This window comes from Somniosus microcephalus, chromosome 12 (assembly GCF_052327205.1).
Source record: "Somniosus microcephalus isolate GS21.2 chromosome 12, FLI_Smic_1.0, whole genome shotgun sequence".
Taxonomy (NCBI): Eukaryota; Metazoa; Chordata; class Chondrichthyes; order Squaliformes; family Somniosidae; genus Somniosus; species Somniosus microcephalus.
This window is the reverse complement of record NC_140998.1, coordinates 47,849,834-47,873,977: the sequence shown is the minus strand read 5'-3', so window position 1 is coordinate 47,873,977 and position 24,144 is coordinate 47,849,834. Positions and strand designations below refer to the sequence as shown.

Genomic DNA, 24,144 nt, shown 5'->3' with positions numbered 1-24,144 from the left:
AACGAAACTAAACAACAGAGGCTCTCTAGCGCCTTTTATACAGGGGTGGTCACTGCCGGTACTGCAGTCTGAGACCAGTTATTCTCTTAAAGGTACATACACAACAGTTCCTCCCCTTTTAGATAAACAGTACATAACATTCATTTAACAACTAAATGATAACGAATTACAATCACAATTACTGTTGCTAGATACATTGGTTAAGTTTAAGCAATTATAAGTTCAGTCTTTGAGGAGGCTTCCTGATTCTGTCTGGATAACGCCTCTTTGGGGTAACAGGTTCTTCAATCGAAGACTACGATGCCGCTTGGATTTGGTTCAGCCAAACGTCCGAAGAGATGTGGAGAACAGGCAGTTTCAGAATACGAATGAAAGGCCGACCAGGAATTTTAAGATAGGGCAACCAGTTTTGGCCCGGGACTACCGCACTGAGAAATGGCAGCCAGGAACGATTTGTACACGACAAGGACCTCTCATGTATACCGTGGACGTTGGGGAGAGCATTGTAAGACGCTATGCTGACCAGATTCTAGAGTCACTGGAAAACGTCAACTCCACACCACGATCTGATATACCTGGTAATGAAATCGACGTTCCAATTGCAGCTACCGCAGAACTGGTAATATTGGAAGCAGATGAACCAAACAACGACATTGATTCCGACTCAACATTGCCAGAAGAACCTGTTACCCCATAGAGGCGTTATCCAGACAGAATCAGGAAGCCCCCTCAAAGACTGAACTTATAATTGCTTAAACTTAACCAATGTATCTAGCAACAGTAATTGTGATTGTAATTCGTTTTCATTTAGTTGTTAAATGAATGTTATGTACTGTTTATCTAAAAGGGGAGGAATTGTTGTGTATGTACCTTTAAGAGAATAACTGGTCTCAGACTGCAGTACTGGCAGTGACCACCCCTGTATAAAAGGCGCTAGAGAGCCTCTGCTGTTTAGTTTCGTTATTGACTTCCACCAGTAACGATCTGTTTGCTTTCTCTCCTGCTAGTCCGTGTCTCAATCATTCACGGACTTAACACATTCCTTAATTAGCTGAGGCATAGAATATAAGAGCAGGGAGGTTATGCTTGAACTGTATAAAATAGGCCACAGCTAGAATACTGCGTACTGTTCTGGTCACCACATTACAGGAAAGGTGTGATTGCACTAGTCAGGGTACAGAGGAGATTTACGAGGATGTTGCCAGGACTGAAGAATTTTAGCTATGAGGAAAGATTGGATAGGCTGGGGTTGTTTTCTTTGGCGCAGAGGATGCTGAGGAGAGACTTAATGGAGTTGCATAAAATTATGAAGGGCTTAGATAGAGTGAATAGGAAGGACCTAGTTCCCTTAGCAGTGAGGTCAATAACCAGGGGGCATATATTTAAAGTAATTGGTAGAAGGATAAGAGGGGAGTTGAGGAGAACTTTTTCACCCAGAGGGTGGTGAGGGTCTGTAACTCGCTGCCTGAAGGGTGGTAGAGACAGAAACCCTCATCACATTTAAAAAGTACTTGGATATGCACTTGAAGTGCTGTAACCTACAAGGCTACAGACCAAGAGCTGGAAAGTGGGATTAGGCTGGATAGCTCTTTTTCGGCCGGCACAGACACGATGGGCCAAATGGCCTCTTTCTGTGCCGTAAATTTCTATGATTCTTTGGCCTAGAAATTCAGTGGGCTGCGCCACCAATTAGCGCCTAAAGAGCGCACTCAGTGGCTTTAGCGCCACTGGCCACGCCTCCCGCGATATTTAGCGGGGCGCTAATGGCGGCGTTTGCCTGTCATCGGTGTGCGCAGCGCCCCGCTACCACCCCGATCGCGATATTTGGTCGTGCCACCCGCTGTAACGCCGGTCGCAAATCGCGACTGGTTCACGGGGCCTACCTGTGGCGGTAGTGGCACAAATTAAGGTGGAGGTGCGGGGCGGCCATTTTTTCGGTGGCCGCCTGCCAGCACCTCCTCGCGCCGCTGTCTCCGGCCTCCTGATCCCCCCCCCCCCCCGGGCAGTGCCGGCTGTGTCCCGAGAGCCCGGCACTTCTCCTCGGTGCCGGGCTCTTTTGCCGGCACTCGCGATCGGTCATCGCGCTGGTGCAGGCCCCTCCCCCTTAAGAAGGGGAGGAAGGCCTGCAGTACCGCAGCGTGCTGTGCCGCAGCGTGTGGCGCTGTGGCACGTTGCGCTGCGATATTCAGTTTCAGCGCCCCAAGAGGGACGCGGGGCGCTCAAACTGAATTTCCGGCGGGCGCAAGCGGCTCCGTTCGCAGCGGTAATTCTGGCGCACAGGCGAGTTTGTGGCGCCACCGAATTTCTAGGCTTATGATTCTAGGAACTGGAGGAGGACTAATTTGAATGAGTTGAAAAGAGATCTGGCCCAGGTGGATTGGAATCAAAATTCATTTTGTTCTATTTTTAAATGATGTTTATGTGTAATTTTTTCCAGTTCTGATGCAGGCCTACACCTGAATTGTTAACAGCGGTGGTGCTCTCACCTCTGAGTCAGGAGGTCTTGGGTTCAAGCTCCACTCCAGAATTTTCTGTTTTTGTATCAAAACTATTGATCAGTTTCTATGTTTTCACATTCCAATGGCTTAAGAATTTTTTTTCAAGAGTTACTACAGAACTTAACAGCTCTCCATTGTCACACCCACTAAGTTGACTTAGAAAATCTAAATTGCGCGGTCTATATTCAGTTTACAATAAAATAGGTGTTATCTGTGATAGTCACGCATGCTCCATTTTTAGTGCAATGATGCACAGCCCTCTCAGATGGTACCCTCTCATGCACAGCCAACTCACCACTAACCAGCTGGAAATTCTTTATTCATAATTATGCTATTCATCTGACCTGTTAAAGTTAAAGTTAGTGATACTACAAATCAAACTGTTAGACTTAAATATTAACTGGGCGATGACTTGGGCAGGTACACAAGTAGTCATGGTTTATTTAACCGGTTCTATTTGATGTACAAATACATCTCTTTGCTTGCTTGGGTGTTAAGTGTGTATTATTGTGTATATATACTGAGTCCTCTTATTGCCTGTAATCTAGCTTGATTAATACAATTTAGCATAATTCATTCTTATTACAGACATTCATGGTGAGGAAAGATTGCACCCTTACAAATATGGTTCTTTCGGTGAATTTCCCTGGACTCAATGGAACCCCCAACATCCACGACTACTCAATAAAGGAGGATAAATCGAGTGAGTTCTTTTTTCTCTATCTATTCAGGTTGCTTGCTGTGATAATTACAGATAACTTGATCTTTCCTTTATCTCGTTAAAAGATCTGGTCAGTACAGCAACTATCTAACCACAAACACTTCAGACTTCAGTACAGTGAATGCACTAATTATAGTACACACGAATAATAATATTCCACTATCGTCATGAGTTGTGTCAACTTTAACTTTGTAACAACAACTTTAATCCAGTCAGAACAAAAAAAAACTTTATCTTAACCCTCCAAATCAAAATGTTGAACACAATTGCCATATTTTATACATACTAGTGGATGTCCTGTTGCATTACTCATGGTAAGTCAAATGATATGCAGTTTTATAATGACCAAATTATTCTGCTGCTAAGGTAAAGCTGTGTCCCTTTCAGACCACAATGTCTAATTGCTGTTAAGTGAAGACGAGGTTAGGCGAGAGGTTAATTGCTCTTCGGACTGTGAGTCACAACCTTGGCTTCCTTCCTCTTTAAAAAAAAATGATTGGTCAGGACTCTCAGGTTACAGGTATTCCGGGCTCTTCTCTCAAAAGACGGCCTTTGTTTCTTTCTATTTACTTTTCAAGCATGACATACACCACTTCCATAAATAGTTTTTGTTAACTAATTAAATTAATTAAACGAGGATAATGATGTCTGTCCACTTATCCCCTGTAAGAGTGCCAAGACCCTCGAGTTACAAACTCCCAGCTCAGTAATAATGTCTGAGCTTTCCTGGGGAAAACAAGTGGAGGAATGGTTGGAAAATACAAAAGATGACTCTTGAGAAAACTCAGTGATATAGGTCACTATTGGCGCTATACAAAGCCTATACAGTGCAAATCATTTTTAACATACTGCTTTGGCATGGCTGTTCTGTCCATTACAACCGATTTTCTGATATATTGGGCTGGATTTTCATTGAGGAGGCGGGTAGGAGGCGGGACTACAACTTTCGGAGTTGTGGTCCCGCCTCCATTGAGTTCTAGCCAACCCACGCAATTTTGACTTGATTGACCTTGTTGAGCCCGCCCAGCAGGCTCAGCAGGCCAATTAAGGGCCACCCGGCAATAGGTGATGTCACAGATTGATATTTCATCTGTCAAGACCTTTTGACAGATGAAATATCAGCGTTCGACAGCTGTTTGAAGCTGTCAAACACTGACAATCTGTACTCTAAGTTAATTCCTTCCTCTCAGGATGATTTAGAGATTTCTCCAGAACAGAAAGCTGAATGCTGCAATTTTTGACAGATCGCGGCCATTCTGCTTTCTGTGCCGGTGAGATGAGGGACTCCCGAGACCTGAAGGATGGAAGGCTGTAAAGGTAAGTAAAACTTCTTTAAACACTTTAAACACACCAAACACACTTACCGCTGCACTCATGCACCCATCACTCACCTGAACACCGGACATCTCGACCCCTCCAAGCCCTTCATCCCGACGGCCCGCCTCGCTAACTTGGTGTGGTTTGGAGCCGTCGGGAATCCCACATTTCACCAATGAAAATAGGGATTAGGCTAAAAACTGCCTGTTAACTACCTGTTAACAGGCAGTCAATTGGCACTAATCCCCTTCCCGCCTCTGGGTGGTGGGTCCCAGTGCGGGTCGGGTACCCACCTCCTTTGAAACTGGCATGGAGGTGGGTTGGGGGCGGGATGGGCTCGTGATTTTAACCCCCCACACGCCTCCAATCCTGCCGCCACGGCCCAATGAAAACCCTGCCCATCAGATTTTTTCAGGGAAAAGCCCCAAAATCATTTCATACTACAACTAATTGACTTTAAAGTTGACAACTCTTTGCCAACGATACAAAGATGGGAGGGAAAGCAGTGAGTGAGGAGGACATAAAAAACCTGCAAAAGGACATAGACAGGCTAAGCGAGTGGGCAGAGATTTGGCAGATGCAATATAATGTTGGAAAGTGTGAGGTTATGCGCTTTGGCAGAAAAAAATCAAAGAGTAAGTTATTATCTAAATGGAGAGAAACTGCAAAGTGCTACAGTACAAAGGGATCTGGGGGTCCTGGTGCATGAAACACAAAAAGTTAGTATGCAGGTGCAGCAGGTGATCAGGAAGGCCAATGGAATCTTGGCTTTAATTGCAAGGGGGATGGAGTATAAAAACAGGGAAGTCTTGCTGCAGTTATACAGGGTATTGGTGAGGCCGCACCTGGAATACTGCGTGCAGTTTTGGTTTCCATATTTAAGAAAAGATATACTTGCTCTCGAGGCGGTTCAGAGAAGGTTCACTCAGTTGATTCCGGAGATGAGGGGGTTGATGTATGAGGAAAGGTTGAGTAGGTTGGGCCTCTACTCATTGGAGTTCAGAAGAATGAGAGGCGATCTTATCGAAACATATAAGATTGTGAGGGGGCTTGATCGGGTGGATGCGGTGAGGATGTTTCCACGGATGGGTGAGACTAGAACTAGGGGGCATAATCGTAGAATAAGGGGCTGCCCTTTCAAAACTGAGATGAGGAGAAACTTCTTTACTCAGAGGGTAGTAAATCTATGGAATTTGCTACCCCAGAGAGCTGTGGAAGCTGCAACATTAAATAGATTTAAAACGGAGATAGACAGTTTCCTAGCAGATAAGGGAATTAAGGGTTACGGGGAAAGGGCAGGGAAATGGACGCGAGTCTAGGTTCGGATCAGCCATGATCCTATTGAATGGCGGAGCAGGCCCGAGGGGCCGTATGGCCTACTCCTGCTCCTACTTCTTATGTTCTTATGGTAGGAGCTCTGGTGATATCAACTGACCAAATACACTAGCATGCCGGTGAGTGGCGCACATGTTCGATGTAGCAAAAGCTGGTTACTGTCCCAACTGCTGTTGCACTCAACATGTGCCTCACTCAGGCAGCAAAGCTTTTTTAAAGCTTTTTTCTTGGCGGCGCGGTCGGTGCGGGGGGAGGAGTTATGGACGGGAAACCTGGAAGTTCACCTCCTTTGCGCCCGCCGTTAGCGCCTCCGGGGGGGCGCTAACGGGGCGCAAAGGGCTAATAGCGCCTGCCGAGAAATTTGTGCTTTGCGCCCCAGACACCGCCCCGAGAGGAAGTGGCGCACCCAAGATAACGCTCCGTTTCCCCGCCAGGGCGGTAAGCCCAATTTAGTGGCCGGGGCGGTATTCCCGCCCTGGGCACTAAATGTCCAGTGCTAATTCAGTGAGGGGCTAGAGGTGGTGGTCGGGGAGATCCGATCACAGGGTGGGGTGGCGGGGGCGAGGGGCGGGGGGGGCAGGTGTTTACCGTTAAGCTTGTTGGGCCGGGAGGAAACACTCTTGCTCCTCCTGGCCCACAAGCAGTGAGGTAAAGGCACTTACCTCATGGATCCAGCCTTTCTCGCCTCCTTTTACCTGTCTAGTTTACCAACACCTGCGAAACCCGGCCGTCTGTGATTAAAAATGAAAACACTGTTAAAATGAAAGCAAACCGCCTCCTTTCAAGGTTTCAACGAGCAACCCGCCTCCTGCGAGCGGACTGTTCGCCCGCCCCTCGTCCCGCCTCTGTTAAAACCGGGTTCAAGGCGGGTTGGGTTCGTGTTTCAGATGTTCAACTTTTTTATCCTCCCACCCGACCCAAACCCATCCGTTTTTTGGGGTTAAAATTATCCCCGTAGTTTTTATAAAATCAACTGTTCCATAGCACAGATCGTAGTGGAGCTGCTGCACAATATCAGGGAGAAAGCACTATGAGGATGTGGAAGAAAGAGCAGCAGAAAACCTTTGGTATACTGAATATGAGTAATTTGAGACATGACATATAGCAAGTGCAGCATGGTTGGAAAGCACAAGTGTCTCTGGACCTATGGTTCCCAAAGCTCTCCACCACTGGGGGTTTTCCTCGCCTCATGTCTGGGTCTGTTGTAGACTAATTGATAGAGATTGATTGCCATGATTAGTCAACCCCATTACTGTTGTATCATGCGACTGTCAAGATGGTAGAAGGCAAGCTAGAGGACCTTGGTCATTTTTCATCTAGCAATTCCGATGTTCCTATGAAAGAAGCAGAAGGCATAGTGAAAATGTAATAATGGTCACTACAGTCTGCTTCACTTTGAATTTTGCCTGTCAAACCAATAGCAACCTCCTTTTAAATGTAGGTTTTAAAATTGGGATCCCCTGATTCCAGAGGTAATCAGATTTATGTCCATCTTTCATTAGATTTGTGTAATATTGACTTGCTAGAATGTTATTTCAGCTGCAGTTGAGTCTCAACACACAGGTGAGGAGTAGTAAGCAGTGTTGGCAGAGGAGGAGCAGGAACCTGGATGGCCACATATTTGCCGGGGGGTGGGGGGGATCACATTAGGGGATACTGCAGGTGACCCCGACTAGCCTGGGAGTAGGCGGAGGTGGAGGCGGTAATGTTGAGGGCAGTGGTGAACTTTAAGTGCAATCCTATGTTGCTGGCCTCCTTACAGTAGATGGCACAACTCTGCAGTTGGCTGCCTGCTATAAATGCCTTCTTTCTTTCTTATCCCGACTTGGACCTTGTACAGGCAACTGTTCTCGGTCATCGCGAGGTAGATGTATGGGTGGTATAATGGTGGTGTGGGAATCTCAGCACAGGGGCTTGTTGTTCTACCTGGCATGCCTGCTTTTATTTGGTATCTCTTCAATCATAAAATGTTATATTGGAGGGGTTAAAAACCAACACACGTTACTAGTTTTGACATGAATTGATGACTGTCATAGGACTGCACGGTGTGTAATTTTAACTTTTGCCGATAGTGTAAAATGGAAGCTACTTAATGCCAGATTTTCCCTTGCATTGACTTCAGTGGTCGGTTAATTAGATAGCGCCCATTTTACTCCATCGCCAAGTTTAAAATGACCCCCTACATTTTGTCATTAGATGCCTTATTGTCCCTCCCAAACCTCCCATGAAAGTTTGTATTGTAAGTTATTCCAATTGTGTTGAGATTTTGTAAATTCTTCAATGATACTTATTTTAAATGGTTAGTGCCTTCATTAAGTGTGTTCATCCTAGTACACAATGCAATTTCAACTTTTAATGCTGAAGTGGGGAGCGAAAATAAGTACCAAAAGTAATAATATAAAAATGGCAAAACTTCAGATGTGAAGGGCCGCTAGTGAGGGCAGGGACAAGGGAATTTAGGGCATATTCACACACCCTTCTGACGTGAAACAGAGCCATGTTTCAACTCGTTCTACCACGTTTTATACCACTTCTGTATATGGCTTGATGCTGACATCGGAGTTGTGGTTATACATCAACGATCGTTTGGATTTATGCCAGTGCCTTGCTCCCTGTCACGGTTAAAGGAATAGAAACAGATCAAAGGGGCCTGCCTTATATAGCTTGTGTTTTTTATTTATTATTTGGTTCCAATTTTCCATAAAAATGCATTACTGTTACTGAATTTGATCTCTTCTACTGTAAACATTTAAGTACAGCCACTAAAGATTGTTCCTACTCCATCAATGTTCAACTGATGTGTGATCACCACAGAAGGATAATGCAAGTTTGCACCAGGCTTGTTAGCAGCTGCCACAACACTTTCATTCTGCGTCATTCACCTACCCCTCCATCAGCAAAGAAGTGGTGACTGCATGTGTGTAATGGGAATGAGAAGTGGTCTAGTGCTTGTGTGTGTGTGTGTGTGTGTGTAATGGAAATGAGAAGTGGTCTAGTGTGCCCTTGTGCTGGGTGATGAAGGGAAGGGAATTGTTGAAAATGAGGGAGGGTTGGGGGTGGGTGAAGGACTATTGCCATGTGTTATTGATAGATATGGAGAAATGAAGAACTGTATTCACTCTTGCTACTCTTGAGAGTTCATTGAAGCACTTCCTACACTGCATCCAAGACCTGGGGGTGATGCTCCTTGTTAGATCCGTGATTCTTTAAATAGGATGTTTCCCCAAGAACTACACGGAGACGGTAACTTAACAATCAACAGGTGTTCACTGGAGTAGAGTAGTCTCAAGACTGAAGTACAGAAGCCTGCTCCGGCTTTATATACAGGTGTGGTCACTGCCGGTACTACAGTATACAGGAGCTGTAAAACAGTTCTCTCTTAAAGGTACATACACAACAATTCCTCCCCTTTTAGATTAACAGTACCATAACATTCAAATAACAATTAACACTTTAACATGCACATTAAACAGAAATAGTCCATTTATAAATTCAGTCTTTGGGGCAGCTTCCTGATCCATTCTGGATAGCGCCTTTCCTGAGGTTCTTGTTCTTGGTGCGGAGGCGATTCTGGCCCCTTTCCATCGGTTTCCACTGCTACTGTTTCTGAGGTAGATGCTGCCAGTATGTCGGGTTCATTCCCAGGTACGCGAGACATGGGGTTGACTCATTCCTGTGACGCTAAGATCTGGTCGACGTGGCATCTCACAATGTTCTCCCCGACATCCACTGTGTACATTAATGGCCCCTGCCGTGTGCATATCGTTCCGGGTTGCCATTTCTCTGTTCGGTAATCACGGGCCAAGACTGGTTGTCCTACATTGAAGCTCCTTGTCGGCTTCTCATTGATGTGCTGGAATTGTTTATCCTCGACATTTCTTCACACATTTGGTCTGAGCAAATCCAGGCGAGATCTCAACCTTCGGTTAAAGAACATCATGGCCGGGGTCTGGTTGGTGATTGTATGTGTCGCATTTCTGTAGGCTAACAGGAAATTGTCCACCTTATGCTGCAGTGGAATGTCGTCATCGCACATGGCCCTTACTGCTTTTTTAAAGGTTTGTACAAACCTCTCAGCCAATCCATTGGTGGCTGGATGATACGGAGCGGAGGTGTAATGCCTTACCCCATTTCTTTTCATAAATCTTCAAAACTCTTCGGACACAAACTGTGGTCCGTTATCAGAGCAAATCTGCTCTGGCAAGCCGTTCCTGGCAAAGATGGTCCGTAGGACAGCAATAGTTTTCTCCGTGGTGGTGGAGGACATTTGGATCACCTCAGGCCATTTCGAGTGCACATCCACAGCTATTAAAAACATTGAGTCCATGAATGGACCAGCAAAGTCAATATGCACCTGTTGTCATGGAGAGGAGGGCCACTCCCAAGGGTGTAGAGGGGCATGTGGTGGTGCATTTTGGACCTTCTGGCATCCTGAGCAGCTCTTAGTTAGGTCCTCGATTTGCTGATCAATCCCCGGCCACCACACATAAGCCCTAGCAAGGCTTTTCATTTTCACCCCTCCCAGATGACCTTCGTGAAGCTCATTTAGCACTCTCTCCCTTAACTTGGGTGGAATCACCACTCGGGATCCACACATCACTGTCCCCTGGCATACTGACAGCTGTTCTCTTCTGGATGAGAATGCTGGCAACAGTGGGTCGCCATGTGTTGGCCATCCCCTCACCGTCAAATCATATACCCAAGACAGTGTCGGATCATTGCGGGTCTCCTTCTCTATATCCGTGTTAGTTACTGGCAATCGTTCAATTATTGACGAATAAAATATCTCGATAGGGTCCACTGCTGGTGCTTCCTCCACAGTAGGCAGTGGCAAGCGTGATAGTCCATCAGCATTTCCGTGCTGTTTCGTGCCTTTATATTCTATTTCATATTGGTTCGCCCCTAGAAAAAGGGACCGTTGTAACCGTTGTGCAGTCATTACCGGAACGCCCTTCTTTGGATTAAAGATGGAGACAAGTGGTTGGTGGTCAGTCAGCAAGGTGAACTTCTGCCCATGCAGATAGTGGTTGAATTTTTTTACTCCCCATACTAGGCTGAGGGCCTCCCTGTCGATCTGGGCGTAGTTGCGCTCGGCTGAGGTTAGTGACCGAGACGCAAAGGCTACTGGCCTCTCCCCACTCGTCCGGGAATTTGTGCGATAACACCGCTCCAATACCATAGGGTGATGCATCACATGCCAACCGGATTGGTAGTGCTGGGTTGAAATGGGCCAACACCTCTTTTGATGTGATCAAATCTTTGCACTTCTGGAAAGCTCGTTTACATTCGTCATTCCACTTCCATAGTACCCCTGTTTGCAGTAGGGTATTCAGTGGGTGTACTACTGTAGACAAATTTGGTAAGAACTTATGGTAGTAGTTCACCAATCCGAGGAACGACCTCAGTTGTGACACATTTTCCGGTGCTGGAGCCTTGACTACTGCCTCAATCTTTTCAGGTGACTTATGTAACCCCTCTTCATCAATAATGTGGCCACAATACGAGATCTGCTTCTGGAAAAACTCGCACTTGTGGCGATTAGCTCGTAGCCCATATTCCTTTAATCTAGCAAGCACCTTCTCCAGGTTCGCGAGGTGCTCACTGTCATTTTCGCCCGTGACCAGGATGTCGTCCAAATAACACTGGGTCCCTGGAATTCCTTGCAGGACTTGACCCATTGCCCTTTGCCAAATAGCCGGAGCCGATGCTACCCCAAAAACCAGTCGGTTGTATTGATAGAGACCTTTATGAGTGTTGATCGTGAGGTATTGTTTCGAAGCTTCTTCTACCTCCATTTGCAAATACGCCTGGGCCAGATCAATTTTGGTGAAGCGTTTACCCCCAGATAGCGAGGCGAAAATATCCTCAATCCGTGGAAGCGGATATTGTACCGTGTGAAGGACTGGGTTCACTGTCACCTTGAAATCCCCACAGATGCGGACCTTGTTTGGTTCCCCAGGCGTATTACTCAACGACCTCTTCATTACAGGGACGATGGGTGTAGCCCACTCGCTCCAGTCTACTTTGGGCAGTACTCCTGAACGTTCCAACCCTTCCAGCTCTGCTTCAACCGCTGGTCGGATCGCATAAGGCACCGGTCTGGCCTTAAATAACTTTGGACTTGCATTTTCCTCTATTTTAATCGTTGCTGTTATGCCTTTTAGTGTTCCGAGTCCCTCCTGGAACACTTCTTGCGCGTCAGTTAGCATTTTTGACAGTCGTCCAGGTGTGGCATCGTCATCCTTTTTGGCCTCAACCTTCAGTGCCTGTATGGAATGCCAATCTAGTTGTACCTTCCGGATCCATTCACGTCCTAGTAGTGGTGGTCCTCCATCTGGCAATACATATAGGTCCATTTTAGGTATTTCCTGGTCTTTGTATATCACTTTCACCCTTATTTTTCCTTTGGGGTAGACTTTTTGCCCCGTGTACATCTTCAAGACAATCTCTGTAGCTTCCAAGGGTATATGTGAAAATAGCCGCTTGTAGTTGTAGGGGGTTTCTCTTGCTCGTTCTGGTCTCCTGCCAGGCTTTGTGCAATAATTACCCTTGAGTGGTTCGACCCACTCTCCCCTACGGTTCTAGACCTTGGACTTAGATGCAGAGAACTGTAGTGCAGAGAAAGGACTCAATAGACCAGGTTGAATAGCACGAAATGGATGCTTTTATTTTTAAACAGTTTGAAGCATTACAAAATACATGTCATAGGCACAGATTAAAGTAACTACAATCATGCACAAATTTATGAACTTGACTCTATGGAAATGGGGAACACACGGCACGTCGTAAAAGGGGAAACACGTTACGATTTAACCTTACTCCCTCCCCTATATACCTAAACTAAGTTTCGACTTGAGGAACTCGGGATCATGCTCACCACTATCAGAATCGCAAAAGGAGGGGTTCGCAGCCTTTCTGGCACAGCTTTCCGTCGTCACGTGGATTTGGAAACTTCTGGCGCAGCTTGTTCTCTCTCTCTCAGGCGATGAGGCAGTGGACACAGCCTCGATGAGCGCTCGTCATGGCTGAGATCCACCAAGTCTGTTGTGGATTTGGGTTCATGGAACAGTCCCTGCCACCAATGTGATATTGAAGAAATGGATGCACGTGTCGAGGCCTTGCCTGGCTAGGCTCGGAATGTCCTTTTTATCCGACCTGGATCGTCGGTTTTTCCCGAGGGTGTCTTCTCCTTCGGCCTGGGTCGTCGATGATCTCCCGACAACAGCACCCTGGCCACCCTCGTCGTCTTCCCGTCGTGGCCGAGCCTTGTCTGGCTGAACACCGACCACGTTGTCTTTTTCCCGAAGTTGTCCGTCTGAAGCGTCTTTATCGATTCCGAAGCTACCGAGGTGGAAGAGAGGGCAGGGCAGGCCAGGTTGATGGACTTTTCAATCCATAGTTATACCCTTTTGGGACAGTCTTATCTCCCGCCAAATCATAGTCCTGTCTTTGTATTAATTTTGGCGGGCAGAAATCTCTGCAGGGGCGCTTTGTCTTGTAACGGGGGCCGGTGATAGCTTAACTGGCCTTCCTGGCCGATAATGTCTTTTAATGTCTTTTACATTGTCACCGTGACTCGGTTCGCATATTGATCGGTCTGGAGATTTCCCTTGATGGCTGTTAAACGGTTTCTCCTTTGTACATTAAATGGGTATAAGTGTTCATGCATTGTCCGCCCATATCTTGATGGGCCCCATCCTGTTTGCCTGAAACCGTCCTGTACTTAGAATCCATTGAATATGTATGCTGTTTCCCTGAGTTTCGGTTTCCCAATACTGGCTTTCGCGGGCTTACTGTTTTCAATCCACAAGCCTGTCTGGCTTGCAGTAACAGAAATCAAATGGTCCAGAAACTGATCACGAGGCCCGGCGGCCATTTTGTATGCCCTTTTATCAAAGGTTTTTCTGTGCAAGCTTACTTTGGTCAATAAACTGTCTTATTTTATCCTGTTTTCTTGCGTGATTATTGCTGAAAATTTCGAATCTTACATAGTCCCTTTGGTTTATGACTGTTAGGGCTGATCCAGTGTCCAATTCCATTTTCACTTGGACTCCATCTATCTTGAGTGTGATCCAAATAGTCTGGTGATCCTCCATTTTGGTTACCTTATGTAGTTGCAGACAACCCAGCTCCTTGCTTCCGGAGTCTGTATCACTTCCCTATTCGTCTGAACTACTGTCCATCACCTTATGTACCTTTTTGTACTTCTCCTGTGGAGATTTCCTGCTGTTGGTTTTCTTCCCTGACCTGCAGACTCTTGCTATGTGTCCTGTCTTTCCACACTGTCTGCACACTTGGTCCTTGAACCAACAATCCTTCTGATCGTGTGTCGTTCTGCCGCAGCGATAACACTTCCCTGCTCCATATGACATTTCATTGGTACCGTATTCTTGCGGTCTCCGTTGTATCTCTGCAGCGCCCCGTGCGGCTGCTTCATGTGATACTGCCATGCTGAAAGCCTTGTCCAGCGTAAGATCCTTTTCTGATAGAAGCCGTTTCTGGGTTCCTTCACTTTGAAGCCCACACACAAACTTGTCCCTTAACGTATCTGATAGACCCGCTCCAAACTGGCAGTGTTTCGATAACTTGCGCAGTTCCGTTAAGTACTCAGCATTACTTTTGTCTTTATGCTGGATCCTTTTGTGGAACTTAAATCTTTCTGCTATCAGCAGTGGTGTGGGGCTTAAGTGGTCCTGCAGGATTTCTACTATGCTTTCGAAATTCTTCTCCACGGGCTTCTCTGGGGTTATCAGGTTTCGTAGTAAGCCATAAGTTTTTGCACCCATGGAATTTAACAAAACCAGTGCTTTCCTAGCATCTGGCACTTCATTCGCCCTGCAGTACACCTCAATGCGTTCCACATATGTCGCCCAATCTTCGACTTCATTGTCAAACGCCGTGATACTGCCACTCTTCGCCATCCCTGGGTGTATTTTAACTGTCTAAATGGCGTCTCCCGCGCTCTCCCTTCTTCTCCGCTGGAACAAAATGGCGTCTCCCGTGCTTTCTGTCCTTCCCGCGCTCGCCCTTCTTCTCCGCTGCGGCTTCTAAAAATGGCATCTCCCGCGCTCTCCCTTCTTCTCCGCGGCTCAATGGCGTCTCCCGCGCTCTCCCTTCTGCTCCCCACGGACGCGGTTCAGCCCTTGAGCCCTGGCTGTGCTCTGCGCGTTCTCCTGTGCGCCTTTCCCATTGCCGTCGCTCGGTCCTGAACCCGGCTGCTGCTTTACCCTCTCTCTCTCTCTGCTCGTTTGTCCTCGACGCCGCTCGGTCGTTTAACCCCAGCCGCGCCCTGTGCGCTTCACCCTCTCTCTTACCCCGTCGACGCTGCTCGGCTTTTCTACGCTGTCGGTCGGCTCCCACCGCCGCTGTCCGGGAAAGGTGTGCGCTGCACCTGTTGCCAGTCTGCTGCTGGATCGTCGTGGCTGGGGAACCAAGCCCGGCTCTCAACAGCCACTCCTGCAATGTTGACTTGCTGCCGGATGACTGGGTGGTTGCTTGTGGTCGACGCCCGTGCTTCTGGCCTCGACTTTCTTCCACTGTCCTCCCGGAGCGACTCCTCGACGGGAAATGCAGAGTTGCAGGCAGATTCGAATCAACCTCGTCGCCACTGTTAGATCCGTGATTCTTTAAATAGGATGTTTCCCCAAGAACTACACGGAGACTGTAACTTAACAATCAACAGGTGTTTACTAGAGTAGAGTAGTCTCAAGACTGAAGTACAGAAGCCTGCTCCGGCTTTATATACAGGTGTGGTCACTGCCGGTACTACAGTATACAGGAGCTGTAAAACAGTTCTCTTTTAAAGGTACATACACAACACTCCTGAAACTGATAAGCTCAGCAATGTCTCTCCATGCCTGGTGCACTTGCTGTTTTGGGATCCACCACCCACCAGCTGGACGAACTTCCTTCCTTGTTCTGACCTCTTCCAGACAGACCTCCAGAGAGGCTTTAGAGAACCTGAGGGCTTGCCTGCGACTCATTTTGAAGCTGTTTCTTCCTGCAGCCAATTTGTGCACAGCAAGGTCCAACCAACGGCAATGTGATCATGACTAGATAATTAATTTTTTTTAGTCGTGTTTGGTTGAGGGATAAATGTTGGCCAGAACACCGGGGAGAACTCCCCATCTGTTCTTCAAATAGTGCCATGGGATCTTTTATCATCCATTTGAGAGGGCAGACGGGGCTTGGGTTTAACGTCTCATCCGAAAGACAGCACCTCCGACAGTGCAGCACTCCCTCTGTACTGCACTGGAGTGTCAGCCTTGATTATGTGCTCAAATCCTGGAGTGGAACTTGAACCCACAACCTACTGACTCAGAGACAAGAAAGGTACCATTGAGTCAAGGCGACACCTTGCTTTGCAGATTAAATCTGAGGTCACTGATAATGAGTCGCAGCAGGGGGCAGACAGCTCAGTCTCACGGGCTTATGTTGTTTTTATTCTCCACTGGAGGCTTGCTCTATACCAATCATTTCTGCAAAGCATTCTTCGGCAATGTCTTGTGCCTTTCTTTGACACAGAATAAGTTGCAGGGTCACTCCACCATTGATAGATCACTAGTTTATGTCATTCTGCCCTCGTGCACCAAAAAGGGGCTGCTAAATAGTTGTCTCTGCCAAGTTAAGTGCATGTGTTTAGCAATCAAATGAAGTAGCTGAAGTATTTCCAGTTTATTAACAAATAGCAATCTGGGCCTAATTCAACTTTTGTAAACAGGAATTGTTTGCTAATTGGTCTTATTTCTGTAATTGCAAAAGGAATAACAAGAAACTACTATACAAAAATTACGAGTCACTTAAGCAAACAGAACAAGAATAAAAGAGAAAAATTCAGTTCCTTCCTTAAAAATAAAACTAATACTTGGTTCAGCTCTCAGTGACCACTGCTGAGTTACCATGACAACAAATACGGATGTTCTACCAGTGTGAAAACCACAGTACAACCCAGTAATGAGGATTCAAGTTATACAAAAGAAAAACATTTGTAAAGCTGTGTTTTACAGAAAGAAGATTAAGCGCATTAAAAGTTCCCTTTTGTTTGTGTTCCACAGATGCTGCCAGTAGTTTTATTTCTCCTTTCTATTTATTCTTCACTACATCCACAGGAAATGGCCTTGCATGAGATGTGTCATTCTCCCGCCTGTATCAGAGTATATCCTGCGATGTAGTAGCCAAACTGTGACGTCCACAAACCACATGCCAACGCATATTGCTGACAACCAGTTTCGCATAGAGTGAGCTTTATTACCAGTTCAGCAAAAGCTAATGTTAGAGTGGACTCCCCTCTACAATTCAGGGTCAAATGATTCACCTAATGTTGAGGTTATTATTAGGAGGACACAAAAATAGACAGACTTCGCCATCATATAAAGTATGAAGAAACTCTGTGCGAAGTCTCCTCCAACGATACCACTCACCGCGACCATGACTCTGCCCTGCAGCAAAAAAGAGGGGAGTGTGTTCGTGGCAGTCTTGTGAGGTGTTTAGAGAACGTGCTTACCATGGTAGAATACCTGGTATGCAGCGTGTCAGATGTGTGTTGTGGGGAAGTGAGTGTTGTAATAGTGGTGAGTGTGTGAGTGTGCAAAGAAAGAGTTTTAGTGAAGTGTGATGCAGTACGAGAGTGAAGGGAAACAGATGAGGGGAGTATTGTGAGTAGTGAGGCTGGTGGTGGTGGAGGTGTGAGCAGAGAGTAAGACCTTGACAACCCTGATGAGGTCAATGAACTTTTAGTGACTTTGCAGTCATGTCCTGGGAGCTAAGCTCCTGGCATTCACTTGCTCTGTCACCTTTTCCCACTGGTGATGGAGTTGATACTTGGAGGGCTATCTGCCCCCTGAGGGAAAGATGAAATCTCTCCTCTTGTGCAATGCCTGGACCAGTGCCCCCAAGGTAGCATCGGTGAACCTGAGGGCACGATCTGCAAGTCTAGCAGCAATTTCTCTCCTTCCAAGCGTATCCTTCCTTCTGCAGCCAGAGTGCACCTCCCCTTTAAAAGGTGCCGGCTGCCTTTAAGTAGTATCAGAGAGGCCCGATATCCAACCCCCTGGAACAGGCGTGCTGCCAATGAATAGTGCGGGTAGCCTGACTCATGATAATCAGCAGTCAAAGTTACAGCCAGGCAGGAGCCAAGCAGGGTTCAGCCTGGCTGCAATTCAAACTGCAGCTATCAATCTCAAACCAGTACTACAACGTAAAACTGTCGTCAGGACCAAGTATATAGCAATAAATAGCTCAGTATGCTAAATCCATGTCTATTAATGTTCAGTTTTTTTAACTTCGCAGCTACCATTTAAAACTATTTCACGAACATAATATAAGGTCTTCCAGTAGTAATGTCTGTAAGTCATGAAAAATATTAATCGCGATACATTTGAAAACTGCTTTCTGCTTACTACTGCCCTGCCCTACTGTTTTTTGCTGCATGCAAATGAAGGACTTTAGAAGTCCCAAAGTACTTCCCGATCTTCGGGTGTAAGTTAAAGGTGAGCAGCAGGCAGCTCCAGCAGGCCACAGGCTTTTTTAATTTAGGATTGTTCGGCTGAGTGTGACAATTTTTTAAACTAGATTATTGTTGGATCTTTATTTGATTGTTAGGAGATTTTTTATTATTGGATTTTGCTTAGTTTTCTTTAATTTAGGTTTTTCTGTTGAATTTTAACTAGTTTGCTATTGCACTCTGGGCAATTTACACTGAGCTCTATGAGGGAGAGCAGCTGCCAGGATCACCTGATCAAGGCAGGAGTGAGGAGTTTGTGAAGTTAAAGGGCTGGATTTTCTGAATGGGAAGCTTTTGGAGGCGGGACTGCTGCTTGCCGGGTTTCAATCCTGCCTCCATCAGTTTCTTGCCAACCAGCGGGAATTTCCCCTGATTGACCTTGTTAAGCCCGCCCGGCGGGCTCAGCAGGCCAATTAGGGGGGAAGTCAGTGACAGAGCAAGTCAACGTATGAAATGTCATATGTCAAGAACTTTTGAAAGAAGAAATGTCATCTGTGAAGCTGTCAAACACTGACATTCTGTGTAGCTTGATGAAGCCTTGTGTTCAGGACTCATCAAACCTTTCTACTTTGCAGAAATCAGCTGGCTGTTGGATCGGAGGATTCAACAGCCAGTCTGTGATATCTACAATGGAGATGACGGGGACTCCGGCTCCACAGCGGCTGAAGGCTATAAGTAGAACCAAAGGTAAGTTAACATTTTCTAACACTTTACACTCACCTCACATACTTACCACTCCACACTTGCACCCATCACTCACCTCTACATCGCACTTTCAGACCCCTCCGACCCCCGCAAGCCTCCTACTCACCTCCTACACCCCAGCGGGGTTCCCCCAGGTCGGGAAGCCCGCAGTTCAGCACGAAAAATGGGGATAATCCTATTTTCTGCCTATTAACTACCTATTAACAGACAGTTAATAGGCTTTAATCCCTTCCTGTCTCCAAGGAGACGGGACCCTGGGCCGGACATCTTCTCACCTCCTGTCAAGAGGGCACAGAGGCGGGTTCCTGCCCCCAGAATCTGCAACTTTCCTGGCAGTCCTGCCTCCATACCTGCTTCCTCTGGGCTGAGAAAATCCAGCCCAAAGAGTCTGGAGAGTTTAAGCACTGATTCCTACAGTTCAGAAGGGCTTTTTTGAACCTGTTTTCTTGGATTTGCCACCACAAAGACCTGGACTTGCTGCTGACTGCCTCTCGCAGGGGATTTTCACCCCTCCTCACCATGCACAGTCAGGGCATCTCAGGAGCCAGAAAGGATTATCTTATGGGCATACCACTCAGGGGGAAAAATTCAGTATCGACCATTTTGGGGCGCTAACATCGCCAGGGTGCTAACTTTAGCGCCGGCGACCGCAAAATTGAGTTTTAGCATCCCAAGAGGGAATTAGAGTGCTAAATCAAGTGCTCCACTTCCTTCTTAGGGCGCTACCATCGGAGAACGGGGCGGAGACTTCAGCAGCGCTGCACACTGGGCCGTGCAGCGCTGCCACGTTCAAAGGCTCCTTCCCTCCCTTAAAGAGATGGGCCATTGCTGCAGGCTCTGCAATTTAAAAAGTACCTACCTGGATCACCAAGGCAGCCGTGATCCCGCGCGATCAGCCCAGCACTCAAGCAGAGTGCCGGGCTGATCGATCGCGGGCAGGAACCTGAGGAAAACACCTGGAACAATAAAGGTAAGTTTTTTTTTTACTTACCTCGGCCACCTCGCCTTTAATCATCGCCCCCAAAGCGGCTGGACACCCAATGCACGCCTCCTGCAGCTGTCGGTGTTTTTGACCGGCGCTGCTGCAGGGTCGGAAGTCAATTTCGGGTCTGGAGTGCTACCGGGACAATGCACATGGCGATGACATTATGATCTCCGGGCGAAGGAGATCGGGGTGCAACACCGTAGCGCCGCCTCAAAACTCCTGCCAAAATGGCGGGAGTCGATGTCAGCGCCACGCCCGGTCGCAAAGCCCCAGGGGGCACTAACGGGAGGCGCAGAGGCACTCAATTTCACCCCCATGCCATTTTCATGGAGGAGGAGGAGCAGCACAGGATTTTTTAAAAAATTTTTATTCATTCATGGTATGTGGGCTATTGCACATCCCAAATTGGCCTTGAGGAGGTGGTGGTGAGCCACCTTCTTGAACCACTGCAGTCCACGAGGTGAAGGTACTCCCGCAGTGCTGGAGTTAAGGAGAATCAGGCACTATCTAAGGGGAATGCAGCCCACCAGATATTAACCCCACCCCCCCCTCCGCCGCCGCCTCTTGCACCCCCAATAAGATATACAGGCAGCAAAGGTGACATCAAGACTTCTCTGAGCAGCTCTGCCTAAAAAGAGTGCATTTAACCAAAGGGAGAATAGGACATCTATGTGATCTATTACAGAAAGACCTGCAGCCACGCTTATCTGCCTGCATTGTGCTCGCAGAGACTATGGAATTGACCACCACCCATAGCCTCTATGGCACAGGATCATTTCTGGCAACCACAGGGGGGATCTTTGCAACATCAGCCAGGAGTAGTTGGGCATGCATTTGTCATGCACGTTACACAAGACCACGCCAATTCATAAGCTTTGGAATTGCAGCAAGGCAGCAAGAGAGATAGAGCCATGGAGTCCTATGGGATTGCTGGCTTCCCTGAAGTCCAGGGTGCAACCAATGGCACCCATGTTACATTGAGGTTGCCCACAGAACACCCTATGTTCAGACTATGTGAACAGGAAGTATTTGACAGCAATCAGGACTAAGCAAGACGTTGCACGATGCCTTCAAAAGGATAGACCGAGTAATTACAGGCCAGTCAGCCTAACCTCAGTGGGAAAATTATTGGAAAAAATTCTGAGGGGCAGGATAAATCTTCATTTAGAAAAACATGGATTAATCAGGGACAGTCTGCATGAATTTGTCAAGGGAAGGTCGTCTTTGACTAATTTAATTGAATTTTTTGAGGAGGCAACAAGGAGGGTCGATGAGGGTAATGCGTTTGATGTAGTTGATGGAGTTTAGCAAGGCTTTTGATAAGGTCCTGCAAGGCAGACTGGTCACGAAAGGAAAATCCCATGGGATCCAAGGCAAAGTGGCAAGTTGGACCCAAAATTGGCTCAGAGGCAAGAAACAAAGGGTAATGGTCAAAGGGTGTCTTTGTGACAGGAAGGCTGTTTCCAGTGGGGTTCCGCAGGGCTCAGTACTGGGTCCTCTGCTTTTTGTGGTATACATCAATGATTTGGACTTGAATGTAGGAAGTATGATTAAGAAGTTTGCAGATGTTACAAAAATTGGCCGTGTGGTTGATCATGAAGAAGAAGGCTGCAGACTGCAGGAAGATATCAATGTCAGGTGGGCAGAACAGTGGCAAATGGAATTCAACCTGGAGAAGCGTGAGGTAATGCATTTTGGGAGGGCTAACAAGGCAAGGGAATACACTATAAATGGTGGGACACTGAGAAGTGCAGAAGATCTGAGGGACCTTGGAGTGCATATCCACAGATCCCTGAAGGTAGCAGGAGAGGTAGATAATTTGGTTAAGAAGGCATATGGGATACTTGCCTTTATTAGCTGAGGCATAGAATATAAGAGCAGGGAGGTCATGCTTGAACTGTATTAAACACTAGTTAGGTCGCAGCTAGAATACTGCATGCAGTTCTGGTCACCACATTACAGGAAGGATGTGATTGCACTAGAGAGGGTGCAGAGGAGATTTATGAGGGTGTTGCCTGGGCTGGGGAATTTTAGCTATGAGGAAAGATTGGATAGGCTGGGGTTGTTTTCTTTGGAATAGAGGAGGCTGAGGAGAGACCTAATTGAGGTGTATAAAATTAGGAGGGGCCCAGATAGAGTGGATAGGAAGGACTAACAAGGCAAGGGAATAAATAATGGAGGCCTGTAAAAAAGGTACGATAATATCATGGGTGATTTTAATCTCCAAATTAATTGGACAAGTCAAATTGGCCATGGTAGCCTGGAGGAGGAGTTCATAGAGTGCATCCGGGATGTTTTCCTGGAACAGTATGTAATGGTACCAACCAGGGAGCAGGCTATCTTGGATCTGGTACTATGTAATGAGACAGAATTAATAAATGATCTCATAGTAAAGGATCCTCTAGGAAAGAGTGATCATAGCATGGTTGAATTTCAAATTCAGTTGGAGGGTGAGAAAGTTGTATCCCAAACCAGTGTCCTGATCTTAAACAAAGGCAACTATAATGGCATGAGGGCAGAACTGGCTAAAGTGGGCTGGAAAATCAAATTAAAGGATAAGAAAGTTGAAATGCAGTGACGGACATTAAAGGAGATATTTCATAACTCTCAACAAAAATATATTCCAGTGAGAAAGAAAGATTTTAAGAGAAGGGAGCACCATCCATGGCTAACTAAGGAAGTAAAGGATGGTATCAAATTGAAAACGAAGGCATACAATGTTGCCAAGATTGGTGGGAGACCAGAGGATTGTGAATTTTTTTAAACCAGCAAAGGATGACTGAAAAAATAATAAAGAGAGAGAAGATGAATTATGAGAGTAAGCTGGCAAGAAACATTAAAACATATAGTAAGAGCTTCTACAGGTATATAAAAAGGAAGAGGGTAGCTAAAGTAAACATTGGTCCCTTAGAGGATGAGACTGGGGAATTAATAATGGGGAACGGGGAAATGGCAGAGACTCTGAACAAATATTCTGCATCTGTCTTCACTGTAGAAGACACTAACAACATCCCAATAATGGATAATCAAGGGGCCACAGGGAGTGGGGAACTAAAGACAATCACTATCACTAAGGAAATAGTACTCGGTAAAATAATGGGACTAAAAGACGACAAGTCCCCTGGACCAGATGGCCTGCATCCCAGGGTCTTAAAAGAAGTGGCTGCAGAGATAGTGGATGCATTGGTTGCAATATATCAAAATTCCCTGGACTTTGGAGAGGTCCCAGCGGATTGGAAAACCATTAATGTAACACCCCTATTTAAGAAAGGAGGGAGACAGAAAGCAGGAAACTATAGACCAGTTAGCCTAACCTCTATCATTCGGAAAATGCTGGAGTCCTTCATTAAGGAAGCAGTAGCAGGGCATTTAGAAAAACATACTGCAGTCAAACAGAGTCAGCATGGTTTTAGGAAAGGGAAATCATGTTTAACAAATTTGCTGGAGTTCTTTGAGGATGTAACAAGCAGGGTGGACAAGGGTGAGCCAGTGGATGTGGTGTATTTGGATTTCCAGAAGGCATTCAATAAAGTGCCACCTAAAAGGTTACTGCATAAGATAAGAGCTCACGGAGTTGGGGGTAATATATTAGCATGGATAGAGAATTGGCTAACTAACAGAAAGCAGAGAGTTGGGATAAATGGGTCATTTTCCGGTTGGCAAATGATAACTAGTGGGGTGCCACAGGGATCGGTGCTGGGGCCTCAACTATTTACAATCTACATTAATGACTTGGATGAAGGGACCGAGAGTAATGTAGCCAAGTTTGCGGATGATACAAAGATGGGTGGGAAAGCAAGTTCTGCAGAGGACTCAAAGAATCTGTAAAGGGATATAGACAGGCTAGGTGAGTGGGTAGACATTTGGTAGATGGATTATAATGCGGGAAAGTGTGAGGTTATCCACTTTGGCAGGAAAAATAAAAAAGCAAACTATTATTTAAATGGAGAGAGATTACAAAATGCTACAGTTCAGAGGGACCTGGGGGTCCTCGTGCATGAAACACAAAAACTTAGCATGCAGGTACAGCAAGTAATCAAAAAGGCAAATGGAATGTTGACCTTTATTTCAAGGGGGTCGG

General features: G+C 46.4%; 1 protein-coding gene across 1 annotated transcript in view; it reads left to right on the top strand.

Annotated features, from left to right (window-relative positions):
- The window catches only part of rin3 (Ras and Rab interactor 3), a 182,311-nt gene that overhangs the window by 52,924 nt on the left and 105,243 nt on the right, over window positions 1–24,144 (top strand). Inside the window, exon 3 of the mRNA XM_086002805.1 lies at window positions 3,087–3,201. Within this exon, the coding sequence (XP_085858931.1) occupies window positions 3,087–3,201 (115 nt within the window). The remainder of the gene's footprint in view (window positions 1–3,086; window positions 3,202–24,144) is intronic.